The sequence below is a fragment of the Mesocricetus auratus genome, unplaced genomic scaffold, assembly GCF_017639785.1.
Source record: "Mesocricetus auratus isolate SY011 unplaced genomic scaffold, BCM_Maur_2.0 Super-Scaffold_100033, whole genome shotgun sequence".
Taxonomy (NCBI): Eukaryota; Metazoa; Chordata; class Mammalia; order Rodentia; family Cricetidae; genus Mesocricetus; species Mesocricetus auratus.
Genome location: NW_024429213.1, coordinates 11,259,604 through 11,280,033, shown reverse-complemented (window position 1 = coordinate 11,280,033; position 20,430 = coordinate 11,259,604). Strand labels below are relative to the sequence as shown.

At 37.0% G+C, this 20,430-nt stretch overlaps 1 protein-coding gene across 4 annotated transcripts in view; it reads right to left on the bottom strand.

Annotated features, from left to right (window-relative positions):
* The window catches only part of Rpgr (retinitis pigmentosa GTPase regulator), a 56,396-nt gene that overhangs the window by 27,063 nt on the left and 8,903 nt on the right, over nt 1-20,430 (bottom strand). For 3 of the 4 annotated variants that reach the window (XM_005080572.4, XM_005080574.4, XM_013120871.3), the window contains exons 6-12: nt 19,730-19,879; nt 18,183-18,341; nt 15,109-15,264; nt 11,940-12,064; nt 9,505-9,687; nt 8,309-8,477; nt 3,225-3,322 (exon numbers count right to left, since the gene is read on the bottom strand). In XM_005080572.4, coding sequence (XP_005080629.1) covers nt 3,225-3,322; nt 8,309-8,477; nt 9,505-9,687; nt 11,940-12,064; nt 15,109-15,264; nt 18,183-18,341; nt 19,730-19,879 — 1,040 coding nt within the window. Of the gene's footprint in view, nt 1-1,229; nt 1,815-3,224; nt 3,323-8,308; nt 8,478-9,504; nt 9,688-11,939; nt 12,065-15,108; nt 15,265-18,182; nt 18,342-19,729; nt 19,880-20,430 lie in introns of those variants that run through there. The other variant, XM_013120873.3, reaches the window with a different exon arrangement.

The window sequence follows — 20,430 nt, the reverse complement described above, 5'->3', positions numbered from 1 at the left end:
AGGCCAGATGGAACTACAGAGTGAATTCTAAGACAGAATAGCTACAAAATGAGATCTCATCTCAAAGCAATCAACAACAAACAAGCTATGAGAGGAAACACCTGGTTACATTTAAAGGCAAATCAAGTAGAATAAGAGATTTATCAGCACAAATTAAGGACTACAGAGAATGGAATAATGATGTATTTCAATTAATAGAAAAAATAACTGCCAATCAAGATTTTCATACTTAGTATGCTGGCTAATTTTATGTCAACTTGACACAAACTAGGAGGGAAACTCAATTGAGAAAATGCCTCCAGAAGATCCAGCTGTAGGCAAGCCTGTAGGCATTTTCATTTATGATTAATGGGGGAGGACCCAGTCCATTGTGGGTGGGGCCACCCCTGGGCTGGTGATCCTGGGTTCTGTAAGAAACCAGGAGGAACAAGCTATGAGAAGCCAGCTAGTAAGCAGCACCCCTCCATGGCCTCTGCATCATTTCTTGCCTCCAGGTTCCTGTCCTGCTTAAGTTCCTGTCCTCATTGCTTTTGATGACAAAATTTTATAAGGAACTGTGAGCAAAGTGTGAAATAAACCCTTTCTTCCCAAAGCTGCTTTTGGCCATGGTGTTTCATCACAGCAATAGTAACCTGAAGACACCTCGCAAGGTTATCCTTCAAAATCATAGGAGAAATATAGACCTTCCAAGATAAGTATGCACCAATGGAAGTCATGAGTAATAAACCAGCATCACAGAAGACAAAGCAATCCTACACCTAGAAGAGAAAGCAAAGCACACACAATCCTGAGAGTACTGAAAAGAATACATTTTGCTGTAAGACAGGCATACTCATGAGAAACAGTTAACCACTACTTCTAGAATGGGAGGAAGACATTCTAAGAAAAGAAGAAAAATATTTTTGGAAAGAAGCAAATCAGTAACATATACATACCTTTCAATAATAACTTTAATATAAATGGTGCCAATTTACCAACTAAAAGACACCAATTGGATGACCGTACTTTAAAAAAAGAGCTAAATGCTTTATGCAAAAAAATGCACCAAAGTCAGGCAGTGGCGGCGCGCGCCTTTAATCCCAGGACTCAGGAGGCAGAGGCAGGTGGATCTCTGTGAGTTTGAGACCAGCATGGTCTACAAGAGCTAGTTCCAGGACAGCCACCAAAGCCACAGAGAAACCCTGTCTCAAAAAACCAAAAACAATGCATCAAGAAAACATACAGAGAACTGGAAGATATAGAAATTTATTTCAAAGTGAATACATTCTGAACATAAGCAGGAATAGCTACACTAATACCTAACGAAATATATTGAATGCCAAAATTAGAAACCAAGACTGCTACAACATAGTGATCAAGGAAACAATTTATGAAAAAGACATTAAATACATATATATGCATATATGCTAACCATATATATATATATGTGAATATATATTAAATACTGAAGCACTCAATTTTATGAAAAATATACAACTATAGATAAAGGGAAAGATAGGCTACAACATAATAATAATGTTGATTTCAGAACTGTATTCTTACCCATGCAAACACTCAACACATTAATGTTACATATATTTCAGCAGATGTAGAAAGTACATTTCTTGACATCAGCATATAGAAATTTTTCCAAAATAGGTCACATGTAAGGTCATAAATGAAATTTTATAAAATTCAAAAACATTTTAATTTCTGACATCTTATCAGACCACATGGAATAAAAAGACAATAATAGAAATGAGTAGAAAGAAAAATTATACCCATTACACAAACACTTGAAGGTTGAATAATTGTTTTCAGTGACCATCAGACCCCTGAAAAATTCGGAAGAGGGGAATTTAAAATTAGTAAGATATATGAAAATGGAAACACAATATACCAGAACCTGTGGGCTACAGAGACAGCTGTACAAAAAGAATGTTTATAGTAGTTAGTGCTGAAGGAAAACAATCAAACAAAACAACCAAGGAAACCACAAAAACTAACAATGTATCCCAAGGCCTTAGAAAAATAAGAAGAGCAAAATCCAATCAGAAGGAAAGAAGTGATACACAATAAAGATCCGATGAGAAATGAATTAAATGGAGACTAAGCGACCAGCAGAAAAGATCAATGAAACAGCTACATGACTGAAATGTAAATAAAATAAAGATCAGATCAGAAATGAATTAAATGGAGACTAAGCGACCATCAGAAAAGATCAATAAAACAGCTACATGACTGAAATGTAAATAAAATAAAGATCAGATCAGAAATGAATTAAATGGAGACTAAGCGACCAGCAGAAAAGATCAATGAAACAGAGCTACACGACTGAAGCATAAATAACATGGACAACACCTTAACTAAACTAACCAAAGAGAAAACAGATACAAACACATAAAATAAGAGATAAAAATGGGACAATGTGAAGAAAAAGGAAACTTAAAACCCTTAGTAGCAATGGAAAGTAGTATAGCCATGATGGAAAAAAGTACAAAGTTTCCTCAAAAACCAAAAATAGAAGTGTTTATTATTTAAAAGGAACTAAACTACTATTAAATTACTAATAATTAAGTACTACTCATCATTAAAACTATTATTTAAAAATAAAATAATCTAATTCTACTAGTCTGAGGTTTATATGTGAAAGAAATGAAGTGCACATACCCACGTTTAGTGCAGGAATTCAATAGCTAAGTTACGGACTCTGTCAACATATGAATGGATAAAGAAAAATACACACACATACACACACTCTCTCCCTCCCTCCCTCCCTCCCTCCCTCCCTCCCTCCCTCCCTCCCTCCCTCCTTTCCTCCGCCCCCTCTCTTTCTCTCTCTCACACACACACCCCAGAGTGCTTACTTCAGCCATAAATAATAATTAACTCATGTCATTTTCAGAAAATCGATGTAACTGTAGGACATATGTTATAAATCAAACATAGACAAATATTACAAGTTTTCTCTCACAAACAAAAACTAAAGGGAAAGACGACCTGAAAGCAGAAGGTGGACTGTAAAGGGAAAGGGAGTGGCCTAGCAGAGGAGAGTAAGCATAGGGTAAGAGAGGGTCAAAGGGAGAATACACATGCCTTATGAAGGTATGGAAATGTTACAGTGAAACCTAATAATATTACTATGTACTATTAAATATTAGCAAAACAAGCTTTTTACAAATAAAAGAACATAAAAGGAACTAAAATTCACATAACTCATATCTAAATAGACAGGAAATAATTACCATATTTAAGATATCAGTAGTTTCACCAAAGTTTTCTGAATCCACTACTGAAGAATTTTCTGTCTCTGTCTCTTTGTTCATTTTATCTTCAAAATAATCTGAATGAATAAAAGCGAAAAGTCAGGCTTAGATCTAACAGAAATGAGAAAAGCAAGTGAACAAAAACTTGCTCTTCGATACATCTTGGGCTATAACTGCATCCAAGGCTCTTTAGTCTTGTGGTTGGAGATAAATAGCAGTCATTCACAGTAGCAGCACATTTTCAAATCTCAAATTGAAAGTAGCAACAACTTCATTTACAAGGACATGCAAACACTATTCCTTTGGAATAAGTACTTTTCAGTTGAGCTGTATGTATCAAGTACTGCAAGCTAGCCTTAAGACAGTCCCAATGATGCACACCACCCTGGTATTCTTATCTCTGTGTAGCTCCCCATGCATAAGATATGGGGTTGAGTTCTATGTGTATGATGAATCACATGACATGATTATAGTTTCTTAGTCACACATGTGTGCCTTATTTCTCTCTTTGGACTCCTTGCTCTAGGAGAAGCCATATTGTGAACATTTCTATGGAGAAGCCTCTATGTCAAGAATGTGAAGTGAGTGCCCTGCTAATGGTCAGATGAATGAGTTAGAAGTCAAGCTTCCAGATACTACCATACCATCTAACAGTGCAAGCCCATGAGAGAGCCTGAGCATAAAATGCTCAGCCAAGCTGCTCCTAGATTCTTGACTCTTAGAAGTTGTATCAAATAAGAAATATGTATGATTTTGACCTGCTAATTTTGGTCATTTTTAAATGTAGCAATGAAGAATTACTATAAGCACTTTGAACTCAAAAAATGGTATTATTACAAAGGAGAAAATTCCAAATCGATTGGCTCTATTGAACTTATACTTTTGTTGATTTGTCACTATGCCCTTTCTGGTCACCTGAACATCTTTGGGGTGCTCCTTGATGAAATCTCCATTAAAAATGTCAGTATACACTCATTGCTCTTTTTAAATCCTTTCGATTGATTGTAATTAAATATAAATAATTGTAAATTCTTCATTTTACATTCCTTTCATGAGATATTATGCAGAGAAAATTTAATTGCTAATAATTTCTGTGTTTCAATTATCTATATTTAACGCATGAGGCAGATGGTGTGTGTGGGCATGTGTATGTGTGTGTTCATTAAGAAATAGTAATGTAACTGTTAATCCTTAATGTGGATATTGGGAATCAGGAAAGACTTCCCTTGCATGCCACATGAAAGGATGCATAGAATTCTGAGATATAGGTGAAGGTATAGGTGGAAAGTGAAGCCCAATAGAACAAAGAAGTAGGGAGACACAAGGAGGTAGCTTATGTTGAAGATGTGCTGTGTGTCTGAAGCATATACTTTAACCAGTGTTGGGTTAACCCCATGACAATGAGAGGAAAGTAAGCTTCACTGGCTCTTCTGGTGCCTAGTTCTCATCTCAGTTCTATCTGACTCTGCAGCCCATGTTCTCTTCAGTGAGCCAAACTGAATCACTTGGTTTGATCAATACCAAGACCATAACTTAACATCTGAAAATATGTTTTGAAAGTTTCAGATGTTAAGTAAGCACAGGGAGTGTATAGCTGTCTTTAACATCACTTTCAATAAAGATTTTATTATTATTATTCCTGTAGCAAGAGGCTAGAAAAGGATGTCTGATCCTCCAAAGCTGGAGTGGTTGTGAGCCGTCCAACATGGATGCTGGGACTTCAACTCAGGTCCTCTGCAAGAGCAAGTATTCTTAACTGCTGGCCTTTCTCTCCAGCCCTCAACCTCTGACATTTTAGCATGAAAGCAGCCACTCACAATACATGAAGCAAATGGGATGGGTGGGTTTCCATAAATTCCCACTTATAAAAATAGGACACTAGGTAGATTTGGCCCATGAACCATAGCTTGTTATCTTCTAACCTAGATGATATTATAAGGAAATATTGCAAGATGAAGTTAGAAGAGTAGGTGGGGCTCACATGGGGAATTTTATACTTATTTTTATAAAAATCAGAAATCTTTAGAGGATAAAGAACAGATAGGCATTATACTGCACTTTTAAAAAAGATTAATGTGGAAACTCTCACAAAAGGATAGATGGGAGAATCAGAGAATGTAGGTTTGGAAAAGATACCGGTTTATATATACTGATATGACATTGCCTCAGGTTTGATTGAGAAAATGTAAGTCGTCACCAGACCTGATCTATCTATCTATCTATCTATCTATCTATCTATCTATCTATCTATCTATCTATCTATCTATCTATCTACCTATCTATCTCTATCCATACATCCCACATATCTCTATATATTTGTACCCAACTTATCATTTTTCTATAAAGTGTAGTTTATCTTCCTTGCTACCAAAGACTGTTTAGTATGCAAGCCTCTCAAGTGTTACCATGATCTCCTGGACTACTGGCTCACCTTTACTGGCTTACACGTGGTACCCCATTGTATCCTAAATTGGCCTCAGACTTCGCTCCAGCAGCTATCTGAATTCTTTGGGTTGCCTCATAACCAAACAGGCAAAATAATGATGTACAGATCTTAGTTCCTCTTCACTTCCTTATTCTCCTTTCCTGTCCCAAATTTTAACACTCTGGCTTCTGTCCAGATCTTTCCTTAGAGCTTCTCAGGTTGAGGTTGCTGGAACTCTCACTGATGTCAAATGCACTGGGAACTGTGTGAGTGTTTTTGTTTGAGCTCTGACCAGTAGTTTGCATGCAAAACACAACTCTGTCATATACTAATTTCCTGAGTCCATTGTTACTAACATTGGTCCTTCCTCCTTTACCTTCTAAATGACAAGTGTTCTTCCCACTTGCAGTTTGATTTCCCTACAATCCACAGCAACACAGGAGTGGCTATCTTAAAAGGTCAATTGGAGTGGAACACATCAGGGAAAAACATTAGACTGTAGAAAAATATTCAATCCAAATAGGTCTCTTCTAACCCATGAAAGGAATATTTTTCTTACTGTTTCTTTCTCTGTCAACATACTCACCTGAAATTTCTCCCATCTTCTAATTATACTGGCTGTCTTTTCTTATACACTGCCTCCAAATCTTTGTCTCTAATATTTTCTGTCTGAAATGCGTACATTCTGTCTCTTTGTGTGGCTGATTCTTTTCGATACTTTACATTTTCATTAAATTTAGTCATAAAAAGTTTAACTTAAACTTTAAATCTAATTCTTATTTATTCAAACCACAAAATTATAAAATTATATATCAATTCATGCTGCAAGCTCCTGAAGTCTGAAATCATTTTCCTACACTATTAACTCATCTTTTTCTGAGAACACTGCTTGACACAATCTGCTATTATTTTCAACATTTTTAAATGTTTTTGAAATTTTTATTTTTAAGAATTTTAAACATGTATACAATGAAATATGATCATCTGTATTCCACACATCTTCCTCTAATTCTTCCCATGCTCCCTCCCTACTTCACATCTTTTTATGTTTAAGGTTAAAAAGCACCACCTGGCCTTGACGCTTATGTTTAAACTAGCTCGTTATTGATGTCCTGCTTATAGTGACTATTCCATGTCTGCTCTGGGTCCATGGCCCTTTACTAATTCAGGCATTTGCCTAGGTTCCTCAAAGATACAAAAAATCATCTTTGCCATGCTTTATCCTCGACTCTTAGGTTTCATTTTCAATACTATTGGTGTGTGTGTGTGTGTGTGTGTGTGTGTGTGTGTGTGTGTGTGTGTGTGTGTGCCTGCATGATATGGTATATGTGTGAGGGTCAGAAGACAAGTTTGTGGAGGCAGTTCTCTCCTTGCACCTTTATGTGAAAAGCAGGAATAAACTCTGGTCACTAGGGCCTTCGCATCAAATGCATTTAACCTCTGATCCACCTCACCAGATTCTGTTTCATATTTTAATCTCCTAACTCTTGTTTCTCTGATCTCTTGGTCATGAGGCTATATTCAAGTATACATTTGTAGTAATGCACAGCTTCACCTAAGGTATACTAATAAAATTATGTAGAAGAGGTAAGAATAGTTAAAGGTGAAATATTTATATGTCCTGAAGAAAAAACAGAGAATAATCATTGTATAACAGTAAACGAGTTGGGGCTATAATTTAAATTATGAAATCTATAGCTAATATGCAATGAGGTAGAGGTGTTAATGATTTTAGGTATATTTAGAAAGGGGTTTACAGAGGTACTGAATGCATTACCAGGTATTTTACATGCTAGATCTCACTTAAGCTTACACCTACTGCCCTAATTATGTATTTTCAAACTTTTCTGAATTATTCTTACTATGTATGCATGGTGTATGTGTACATATGTGCCATGTGAGACAACTTAATGCAGTCGGCCGGTTTTCTTTCAACCTTTATGTGGGTCCCAGAGATCAAACTCAGGTTGCCAGTCATATATAGCAAGGGCCTTTATCGTCTGTGTGATCTTGCCAGAACTTTGAGTATCATCAAACCCATTTAAAAGATAAAGAAACCATGGCTTTGAGAAACTAAAATGGTTCCATAGTTTAGAAGTGCCAGACTTAGCATGCAATTTACATTAACTGAGTTGCATAACTCCATGGTGAAGCACATACGGTGCATTACAGTGACAGTAGAGAACTTCCAGTTATACCCTGTCCACTACATTCATCAGCTGAATGGCTATAGGAAAGTCACTTCATTTCTTTGAGCCTTGCTTTTCTTAGCCATGAAATAAAGACTATATTCCCACCTAAGTCATGAAATTTGCAGGCCTAGAATGAATCTATGTGATTTACCCATTGCTCCATAGTGTTGCTGCTGTGGTGTGTATTGTGTGGTGTATATAGATTTTAGCTCCAATTAGAAATGCCACACTCTAACTAGGGGGAGGATAATATAACAAATGGAAAAAAACAGGTGTTTCATTTATTTCCAGTTATGGGAGTGAATCTCGGGGCCTTACCCAAATCAAACAAGTACTATAATTACACCACAAACCTAGGTCCCTGGCCCAGGAGAAAACATCTTGAGATAAGCATGAAAATGACAGGAGTGCAAGTTCCATTTCCTTTGAAAGCAGGCCAACATTACCTGAGTCCAGTGGCTCCACAGAGTCAGAGGGGCTTTTCTCTTCGTAGTTATCCATAGACAAACGGAAAGGGATTGAACTGGGGGAAAAATAACCCGCTGAAGTGGAAGCAGAAGTCCCCTCTAATGGAGGCAGTGCTCCCACCATTGAAGCAGGACATGGGGGTCTCTCCTTCAAAAGAAGGTTAAGCAAACTGTCAAATGATGTTACATATAATATCTGCAGTTTACTATGGTTACAGAAAATAGTTAAGACAAAAGCCTTAAAGTCTGCCAATGTACCACAACTTGAACATAGGTATTCGTATTCCCAAGGACTCAAAAGCCTTCTGGTTTTTTTTTTGTCTTAGTGCATTGGGTATCCTAAATTGTCATTATCAAAGTCTATTTGTCATGTGTTAGGGAGTGTGTTTGTCTTTCATCACCTACTCTGAGAAACAAAAAGTTGCTCATAAGGTAGGCTGATGGGACAGTCTTCAATATTTCATATATACTTTTTTCATAATAAAATACAGATGTAACACTTTTACTTCAAAAGGAATACATTTTAGAACTTAAAACAATTTTCAAAGCTTTTCAGTATTTAAATATTTTTCTTTTAAAGACATGTAACTTATATAGCATTGTTGAAGCATAGAGTCTCTAAATGTAATTGGTAGGAAACATTCTCTGTCTCTAAGTGAAGGACCGATTTCTCTGTTTCCCATGTTTCATTGTTTATAGTCTATAACCTTCTACTGCTTAGGAGGCTTAATTAACAGAAGGTCACATAATGCTAATGATTGAATGTCCCATATCTGCTTACAATCTCTTATACTAACACTGTTTGTACATTCTTAAAGCTGTGTTACATGGGTAGAAATGTTCTTAACACAGTATTTAAAAAAGCATGTAACAAATAGTCAATCCACATACAGCTTAAGAAAAGATCAAGGGATCACTCACTTTAAAGTAGGAAGATCTACACAAATGTGCTGTGTGGTTGAGGATTATAAACAAAGGTTATTCTAGGTAGTTTGAATTTTCCAATTTGTATTCTTTAATATTAACTCTGAACTTACTACAAAAGTTTAAAAACCTTTACCTCTGACCATTTTCATCTTGAAAGACCCTCCCTTGACTTAAAAGAAAAGAGAGTTGTTCCTGTTTTCTTTGTAGTGGTATATAGTACTATTACACAGACTAAACCACAACTGTACCCGCTCTCTTCGCCGCAGACGCGCTGATAAAGATCTACTCAGTGGAGTTCCTGGGGCAAGTTCACTGAAGGGAATAGAACCTGTACTTAGGTAAGGCTCATAGACTTCTTCAAATTCAGATTCCTCTATTGTACCAAGTCGTGGGGTGGCAAAAACTAGCATGTGACATCCACCACAGGCAATCTGCAAGCATGAATCCACAGAAAATTAATTAATGTTAACATCAAACACAAATGGGCTAACAGTTGTCAGATCAGCAACAAGACATTAATTTATAGCTAAACTGAGACTGTCTGGCTCATGGCTTTTCTCTGTTCTATCACTCCCCATATATTATATGTATATATGTCATATTTACATAGGTATAAGTACACATATACATATGCCCATTATCATACATGCAATCCTAAATTCAATGAACCAAAAAGGCATGAGAGTAATAGATGTGCTACTTGAAAAGAAGAAAGTATTGAGACAGAGAGGAAAAAGGATATGAGAGAATAAGGAGATGAATGCAATCACAATACATACATACATACATACACACACACACACAATTGTCAAAAATAAAAGAGATTATGTCTCTAAGCCTTTGAAAGAAAACTTTCTAAATTAAAGGCTTACAAGTCTTTAGAGGAAAATACAAGCACACTGAAAAAAAATAATGAAAAATAACCTACAAAGAGTTTTAAGTAGTAACTAGTTTTCACACAAATTTTAACAAAAAAACCTATACTAATGACTGCAGTAAGAGAGAGAATTAGTCTTCTCTAGAAAGGAGCCCTCTCACTGCTTATCCAATGCCAGTGGCCAGCCCCGGAATATGTCCAGTGAACAACTCAGGAGGTTATACTTATATACTTACTTGTTTATATGTATATATGAAAATATATAAAGGAGAGGATGCAAATTAGGGAGAGAAGAGACATGGAAAATTGGAGGGGAAGGAATGAAATTATATTTTAATTATAGGAATTAGCAAATCTATCTCAATAGTAATCCTAAATACAAATGGTCTTAAGTTGTCAATAAAAGCCATTGGAAAAGGAGCCTATACTCTTTCTCAGACTCAGATTCTAGCCCTTTGCAGTGCTGTCCCTGGTGATATTAGAAGAATGCATAGTCTGCACCTGGCTTTTATTAAAATTTCTTCTAGCTTTTTGCATATTCCTCTTTAAAAGTATCCTCTCAATAAAGATCACCAAGTAAGCAGTTGGTATCTTGTCTATCACTGAATAATTTGTATTCCTAATGCATAGATCTTATACATAGTAAGTTTTCATTAAATGGTTATTATCTTAGCTTCTCTTCCTCTCTCTTCGATAAAAGCAACTTAGGGGTTTAGTTCAGCTCTCAGGTGCAGGGTGAGGCCAGTCATAACAAGAGAATCCCAGTGGCAGAGCTCGAGGGACTAATCCCCTGCTAGTAAGCGCTCAGCTTGCTTTCTCCTTTTCATGAAGTTCAAGTTGCAGCTGGTGAAATGCTGCTGTCAGCATTCAGGATGGGTTTTTAGACTTCACTGACCCTAATTAAGAAAATTCCCATGGGCATGCCCACAGGCGAACTTAATCTAGACAAGCCCTGATTTAGGTTCACTCCCCAGGTGATTCTGGATTGTGTCAAGTTGGCAACTCAGACTATCACAGTTATCAAATTAATAAGAGAAGTATTCAATAGTATGAGACACAATGTCTTCAGAGAAGCAGAATGAGCACATGCAGCACTTTCATGTCTCCAGCGCTTAGCTGGCAAAAAGACTAGAAACAAGAAAACAGAAAGAATGATGACGACGTGACACTGCATAGGTAAGTTCTTATCTGAGTGTTCAGCCAGAAAATCTTTTGCAATGCTGTTCACTTACTATCACGTCTCTTCTTGTGCAGGGTTTGAGAGTGTCCAACCTTCTCCAGTCACGTTACATTTGCCCTATTAGCCTTGTGAGCAAGGCCTTCTACTGTGTACATGCTACAGGAGACACAAAGCTTACAAGCATGGCCCAGTCCCAGTTTTCAAGAGAAAAGAACATGAAGCAGATAAGTCAATATTTGTACAAAAATGTTGTTGAGAGCCAGGTGCTGGTGGTGCACACCTTTAATCCCAGCACTCAGGAGGCAGAGGCAGGCAGATCTCTGTGAGTTCAAGGCCAGCTTGGACTACAGTGTGAGTGCCAGGACAGCCTCCAAAGTCACAAAGAGAATCTCTGTCTTGAAAAACCAAAAAAAAAATGTTGTTGTGGGAGCAAAATAGGAAAACAAAAATTTCAGAGTAGTATGGTGTCTACCATTTGGCTCTTATAAAATTGCTTATAGTTGTTATTAGCTATATCCATGAAATGCTCATAACAAACATAAAATATATATTTTTATGAAAATAACAAAAGTTTCCTTCCACTCTAAACATATGAAAGTATGCGAGAGGGAATGTGAAACCCTTACCAATTGAACTGTAAATCTCAAAAAATTAGAGCACAATGTAGGAAAGAACTGATTGGTAAAATTCTCCATTCCAAGTCCTAATTTTCCATGTCGGCCATCTCCAAAAGTATACATGAGGCCTATATCTAAAATGCAAACAAAATTGAAGTTATTCAAGTTCCATTTGTACAGATCTAGTTATAGACAAATACCTTAACTTCTACTACAGTTAAAATCTTTTCACAGAATGCTGAGTTAAATTCATTGTGGTCTACTGACCTGTGCAAAGTATAGTGTTTGTGGTTCTTCATATAACGGTAGGCAATAGAACTGAGAATGAATCACTAAGTCTTGTTGGTCAAAGACTTATGTGTCTGTCCTATGCACTGTAGTCTATCTAGTACCATCACTGGCCTCTGCTCACTACATGCCAGTACAATAGCCCCTTTCTGAAGAAGTGAAAATAAAAAAAAAATGTCTCCAGATATCATCCTTCTCTTCCAGGGTGCAAATCTATCATTTGGTGGAGAACTATGTCATGCAGAACGCAGGTGTCACTTTTATTAATTTGGATCCTGGGCTATGGGACGCTACCTAAGCAATGCCAGGAGTCACCTAAGCATTCTGACCAATTCCCAGGTCAATATCTGGGTGTTGGCTGTCTTGATCAGCACATAATGATGAGCAATTCTGCCACTTCTCTCTCATACCATCATGTATTGACACAGCAGTTGCATTTAACTTTTGCATTTCTTCGCATGCTCCTCCTTTATAGCCTGCATTTAAAGGGTGTGTGGTAAGTGCCACAGAACTGAGGTCAATCAGGATATGTATGGGTGAGGGAATTTCCCTCTAGGCAATGTATTAGAGAAGGCTTTCAAAGTGAATCCTAAAAGATAGAATTTAGCTATAAGAAGGAAATATGGCCTCCCATCCAAGTACTAACCAGGCCAGACCCTGCTTAGCTTCCAAGATCAGATGAGATCGGGCATGTTCAGGGTGGTATGGCTACAGAAAGGGAGAACTGATGAGCAAAGGGGTTAAGACTGGGCTGGTGAAACCCACAGAATCAGCTGACCTGAACAAGGGGGAGCTCCTGGACCCCTGACTGATGGATGGGAATCCAGCATGGGACTGATCCAGACCTCCTGAATGTGAGTGTCAGTGAGGAGGCCTAGGTAATCTATAGTGCCTTGGGTAGTATTTATCCCTGGCATACAAATAGATTTTGCATGCCCATCCCACAATGAGGGATGCTCTATCAGCCTGGACTCTTGGGGGAGGGCCTAGGCCCTGTCCTGAAAAAAATGACAGACTCTGGAGATCTCCCACAGAGGGCCTCACCCTCCCTGGAGATGGGAGTGGAGATTGGTTGGAGGACTGGGGGGCAGGGAAGGAGGGAAGGGAGAGGGAGCTGGGATTGACATGTGAAGCAAGCTTGTTTCTAACTTAAATAAAAATAAAGGAAGAAAAAAAGAAGTTGATGAAAAAAAAAGAGAAAAAAGTAAATAAAAATTACCTTTTAAAAAATGAAGGAAGCATGGTATCCTCCAGGCAGACTCAGCAGTACAAGGGAAAGCTTGCATAATAACAGGTCAGGCTGTAATCAGCATGCCGGATGAACAGTTGCAAGCTTTTTAAGTGAAGGGCTTTAAGCTGGGAAATGATTAGCTCATATCTGGGGATTTCTGACTGAAGAAGACAAGTGGTTGTACACCAAGAGAATCTCCCACCCCTAACTGAATACTGACTTGAAATAATAACCAAAATTCAGTAAGATGGTAAGTTACTATTGTAATTTACAAAAGTAAGCAAATTCCTTTAATGTGTGCTTTTCCAGGATGATTTTCTTTTGCCTGAAAAAGTAAACCCTTATCTCATTTGCTTGATTATATTTCCAAGTTCAAAGAACATGTGAAAATATGAGCTATTGATAGGGAACTGGCAAGAATTTAAGAAAATTCAATAGGTAAAATTGTACTAGGTGTACTAGAGAAAGAAAATATCTAACACTTGTTCCCTGGGGAGGTGAAAAAAGTCAAACTTAATATTCAGTTATTAGTGCCATAACCCTTTTCATCTGAAAGAAAAAGTACTACGCAAAATTAACTGAACCATCTATAGTAAGACAAATGATACATAAAAAGTATGTTTATCATCAATGACAATTTAGGGTTGATGAAAAATGGCATTGTGTACAGAAAAGCTATTATTGGGGCACCACAGTAAGGGACATATATCAACAGCTCCTATGTGACAAGGAAGGAATAATATGTTTTTGTTTTTGTTTTTGATTCTACATAGTGCTGTTACATGATATGCAATGGGGAATATTGATGATGGCAGGTCATTTTTCTTGAAGGGTTCTGTGGGAAAGAGGGAACTATTTGTGGTAGTTGCTTGCATTTTCTAATTCCTAGTTTCTCTAAAGGGAGGAAAACAAAGTATGACAGTCTGTGTTATTCAAATATGCTAGAATCATTTCTTGACTTTTTCATGTTTTACTTTTTTTAAGAAGAAACAGGAATTATAGGTTCTTTTGTTACAAAGCATTTAAATTTTCAATAAGTTCCCTGCAGCGAATGGCTAAGTCATTCCTAGGGAGAAGTTTATTGAGTCCCACATATCAACAGCATCTAATTTATGAGACTGAGAAGTGGGCCAACAGAACATCTCCTTGGTAATGCAGAAGACAACAAAGAGACATGTATTTGCTCAGTGGGTTTTGAAGTGCCCTTCTCCAAAGGGAAGGAAAGAGTCAATCCTGAAATGCCCCCTGATGGTCATCACAGTGCCCTTTTCTCTACTACTTTGCAAAGGGAAGGAGTGAGTCGTGAAACGCCCGATGGTCAAAACATCCTAAAAAATGTCACTCTTCTACAATGAGTAAGTAGAAAGAAGCTTGTGTGATTTTTCTCTCTGGCTTGAGGAGAGTTTGGAGTTAAGAGCCTTCCAACTGATACAATTTCAAAAGGATTTTACTGTCTTTAGGTCTACTTTAGGATTCGGGAATGTGGGTCATTTTTGTTTGGGTGCTAGGAACTGAACTAAAGGCCTCATAAAAGTAAGAACATGTGTTACCACTGAGCTACACCCTGCCCCGACATTTGCTTTCATCTGACTTATACATTCATTTTATAATGAGCTATATTCAATTCTATAAACAGAAATTGGAGAAATGATCTCATACCTGTCATCAAAGCAGTATGATTTTCTCCACAGGAAACATAACTTATTTTCTGATCCTTAATATGCTCAATGACTTTGGGTTCCGATGTTTCAAAAAGAAAAGTGCCAAGGCCCAGCTGGCCAAACTGTCCAAGTCCAAAGGCATACACGACTTTCTCTAAAAGGAAATGAACACATAAATGAAAAGAATTGTAAGGAGGTATATCATATCTGAAATAACTGTGACATTCAAACTTTTGTAAGGGACATTAACTGCCTATGAAAGAGCTACTCAGAAAAATATTGATATGAGGTGCAAATTTCCAAAGATGAAAGGAAAGAAAACTTAAGTGTTATACAATAACTCTCTGGGTCTGACTTTGTCTTTTATGAATAACCATAAAAGGAATTATTAGAATCATCAGGTGGGTTACAAGACATATAATTCAGAGAACTTCCTGACATGTATTTCTAATTACTGCATCAGCTCTGAAAATCTTAAATGTTATTAAACTATTTGCTTTCACTGCCAGAATTAAAACAATCCTACAAAGATAGTCCTTTCAAAATTAGTTGAATAAAAGCTATTTTATGAAACACATTTTGTGAGCTAGAGGTAAAGTACTTGCCTAACATGTACAAGGCCACAGATTCTCACTGTAGAACATCACACACACACACACACACACACACACACACACTTCAGAAAATTATTTGCAAAAGAATTAAAAATTATAGTAGATGTGCTAGATATATTCATAAACAAACTGTCTTTACAATTCAGGCGGCCTTCCTCTATATTGATGTTTTTTAGGTGACTCCAAAGGTCCATCAATAATTCAGTAAATTTGAGCTCATTTATCATGTAGAGATAGGAAGCTGAGCACAAAGCAAGGTATATGATTGATGACGGAAGAGTTACTGTGGGAACAATTTGGCTGATCAGTATACTGAGAGACATGCTTGTCAAGTTACTGTCTTCAGTGGAGTCTCATAGGAAGGAGAGTAGGATCCCCTCACTAAAGGCAGAAATGAATCTTCTTATCCCTAACTGCAGCCAGTGGGCAGGTTCCTACACCACCTGATGTTAAAACCATAGCTAATACATCCTATGCAAATTCCATCCAAGCAAATGTAAGAAGATTCAGTTGTAAATAATTATCTTTCTGAAAAGTATCTACTTAGCTCATCTGAAAATGAGGGGTACTGATGAACACCTAACTATTGTCACATATTTTACATTTTCTCTCTAATAAGAATGCTTGAGGGCTGGAGAGGTGGCTTAGTGGTTAAGGGCACTGGCTGCTCTTCCAGAGGACCTGGGTTCAATTCCCACTACCCACATGACAGATCACAACTGTCTCTAACTCCAGTTCCAGGGGACCCAACACCCTCACACAGAGTATATACACGCTTGAAATATAAATAAGGTAGAGATAAAATTCCTTAAAGAAACCATATCTTTACCAAGGATATGAAGGCACATTGAGGTAATGACAAGAGATTTCTTATTTGAATATTTAATATTTTAATATAACAATATAATTTTGTTATTTGAATATTATCTCTTAATTAGTAGATCATATATCATATTGTCTGCAATAAGTGCGCTAATTTTCTCTGTTTTTCCTTTCTCACAACATTTTCTCCTGAATTTCCCCATTCAAAGTTGCCTGACACAGACAGACAGGAAATGGCTATTAAAATTCTCTAGAGCATTTCTAATTGTGAGTTGCTACAGATTAAGCAATGGCTGGACTTATTATTTTTTATTTTTATATCTCTATGTGTGTGTGCTTGAATGAATGCAGGTGTACCATATGCATGCACGTGTCTGCAGAGGCCAGAAGAGTGCAGTTAAGCCAGTAGCTGCTCTTACAGAGGACCTGAGTACAGTTCCCAGTACCCACACTGGGTTTCTCACAACTTCCTGTAGCTCTGAAACCAGAGCTAGTGGTTTAAATGCTGAACCATCTCCCCAGCCCTTATTAGTTTTTTTTTACTAAAAACCCATAATAAAATATATTATCTAAATATAATAATATTCATTTAAATAAAATCTGATGCTGAACAAATTTGGAGACCTCTATTTGGTTTTCATATTACAAAATAGTGAGTATATTTCAACATATTGACTAGAAAACTAAAATAATATGGCATATTATACTAAATAGGAAATTCATAAGCCAAAGATATTATTTTGAAGGTTTTATATTTCATTTTATCTGTAATCTGAAACTTTACCACCTTATAATGACTTATTAGAGCAGATTATCAAAATCACAAAGAAATGTTTAAGTTTATACATTATAAACATAAAACATCAAAATCAGAAAATAGGAAGACAGCTTCTTAAAATGGAAGTATTTTAGGGAATATATTAATTTTCAGATGAATATGAGATATACATATGAATATAGTTTGCTGCCACTAAGCATCTGATGGCTGGGGAATTGTCGATCAGCAGAATGATTAAGATTCAATTTTTTCCTACTTAAAAATGTCTTCCAGAACCAGAAATATGTCTTAACTATATAAATGAAAGGCAGGAATCATAATCCAAAGAGATACAAAGACTGCTTCCCTAAGGGAATCAAACTCATAGAGACTAAGAATGGTGGTTTCTAGGAACCAAAGGATGGGAAAGAGGATGCACTACAGAGCAGACACATAACTCAGTTATATAAGAAAGGTTTTAAAGATACGACATCATATGTATATGTAACAATCGCACCTTATAAACTTTAAAATCTTTTTAGAAGTTAGAGCTCATGTTAAATATTCTTTTTCAGACTTATTTGTGTGTGTGTGTGTGTGTGTGTGTGTGTGTGTGTGTGTGTGTGTGTGTGTGTGTGTGTGTGTACGCCAGAAAAGGTTGTTGGGTCCCTTGGAGCTGGAATTACACAAAAACCTGTGAGCCGGTCAACTCAGGTGCTAGAATCCAAACTTGGTTCCTCATGATGGAAGAGCCAGTGCTCTTAACTGCTGAGCCATCTCTGGAGCCCCAAGTATTCGCTTGTCACAGTAAAGAGGATCATGAGAGTGTCACTAGCTACTACTGAATACAGAGAGGAGCAGAGACAGCTCCACACATACCTGTGAGAACCACAGTGTGTCCTCCACCACAGGCTACCTGAATCACTTTCTCGGGAATGCCCAGCACACGCTGGGGTGATCTGTGATTGATCAGCAGCTGATCGGGAAGGCCCAACTTCCCATTCTCGGGTTCGCCAAATGTGTACAGTTCTCCATCCACTGTCAGAAGAAAAGTAGAAAGATTAATGGGAACATAAACGTAAACAGAGTACTGGTCCTTTGGTGCATGTTCTCATACTCCATAAAAACTCAGTCAGTAAAAACTCAGTCAGGGGAACTAGAGAGTTGGCTCAGAGGTTAAAAGCACTGGCTGCTTCTCCAGAGGTCCTGAGTTCAATTCCCAGCAACCACATGGTGGCTCACAACCATCTGTAATGAGATCTGGTGTCCTCTTCTGGTGTGCAGACATACATTCAGGCAAAACACTGTATACATAATAAATAAATCTTTAAAAAAAGCTCAGTCAGTAATGTAGTCAATATGATCTTGCTTAAGATATCTTTCACCTTGAAGTTATTTTAATCTGCTATTTTAATCCAGTGCCCTTCACAAAGAATTCATGACTATAAAGAACTAGAAAATCATTTTAGCTTCTCCAGAAAATATAGCAAAGACTATCTTTCATATTCTCTATACCTTTATGGCATGTAGGTGTGCATATGCGTTGGTGGTATCCGGTACACTATTTTATCTGGGCATCTGATTATTAAGAAACAGTCGGTTTTGCTGGGCAGTGGTGGCCCATGCCTTTAATCCCAGCACTTGGGAGGCAGAGGCAAGTGGATCTGTGTGAGTTTGAGACCAGCCTGTTCTACAAGAGCTAGTTCCAGGACAGCCTCCAAAAAAAATACAGAGAAACCCTGCCTCAAAAAACAAAAACAAAAAAATAAATAGTTGGTTAGAAGGAGAGCCATGACCATTCTTCTATTGTTACTAGTATAGCTGCAAATGTAGATATCAACATACATGTAAATTCCAACAGTTCAACAATTCCAAGCAGAGAAGACTTAATGGGCTGTAGATACTGAGAAAAGTCTTACCAAACAACGAAGGTCTCATCCTTTTGCATATAATCTTCACCCTGGTACTCCCAAGAATACTCTAAGACTCACTTTTTTGAAACAATTAAAAAATTACCAGGACAGGAAAAATAGAGCAGGAAAAGTAGAGAAGCAAGTGAATCCAGGAGAAAGTGACTCATGAGTTGTTTTTAATGGCAAACAAGGCTAAGAAGTTTGAGAACTAAAATTTAGAAAGGTTTCTAAAACAGCAATTTAATTTTTATAATAGACCCAGTATTCACTTCCTAAAAAGTTGGCATGTCAGAGAAAATTTGAAATTACAAATTTCAATATAGAAATGGAGAAATGTTTTGAATGAAAACATACATTAAAGACTATGCCTTCAATGATCATTTTTTACTTCATAAAACATACATTATTTCAGTAGCTGAACAACCAGTGAACTATAACTCGTTTTAATAGCATGTAAATGTAACTCATCATTACTAGTAATGATTGACGAATGAAACAATGTGTTCATCTTACTTGTTACAAAAGCTGAATGGTAATATCCACAAGAGATCCATGAGATTGGCTTCCCAACAGTCACTTCATGAGGGATACACACATTGCTTTTATTTTTTAAACCGATCTGCCCTTCAGAATTGTCACCCCACATAAAGAGTTTTCCATCCTCTATAAAGAAAGCACAAGGGAAGAAAAGTCTTCAAAATTGAACTGAGCTCTCAAACTATGACATTTCCTATAGACTATCATTTGTCTTCTGGTTGATACTTCTTTAGTCTTATTTTATTCTTTACTGATGTATAACTGTAGGCATTTATGGAATACGACATGATACTTCAAAATGCATATATATGATATAATGATCAATACAGAGTGATTTATCCAGGACTTTAAACATTTATCTTTTCCTTGGGTTTAGAACACTCAAAATCCTCTGCCAACCACTGTTAGAAATGAACAATGCAGCCAGGTGTGGCAGCTCATGCCTCTAATCCCAGAGCTCAGGGGCAGTGGCAGGGGCTTGCTGTGAATAAAGCCAATCTCTAAGCTACAAAATACACACCAGGCCAGCTAGATTTACAAAGTAAGGCTGTCTCAAAACAAACAAAAAGGAGAAAAAATAAATACACAATACATTATTATGTGTTCCTGAAAATGGTAAGTCATAAAAGCCATTTATACCAGCTTGTGGCCTGCACGTTCGATTTCTACAGTCATAT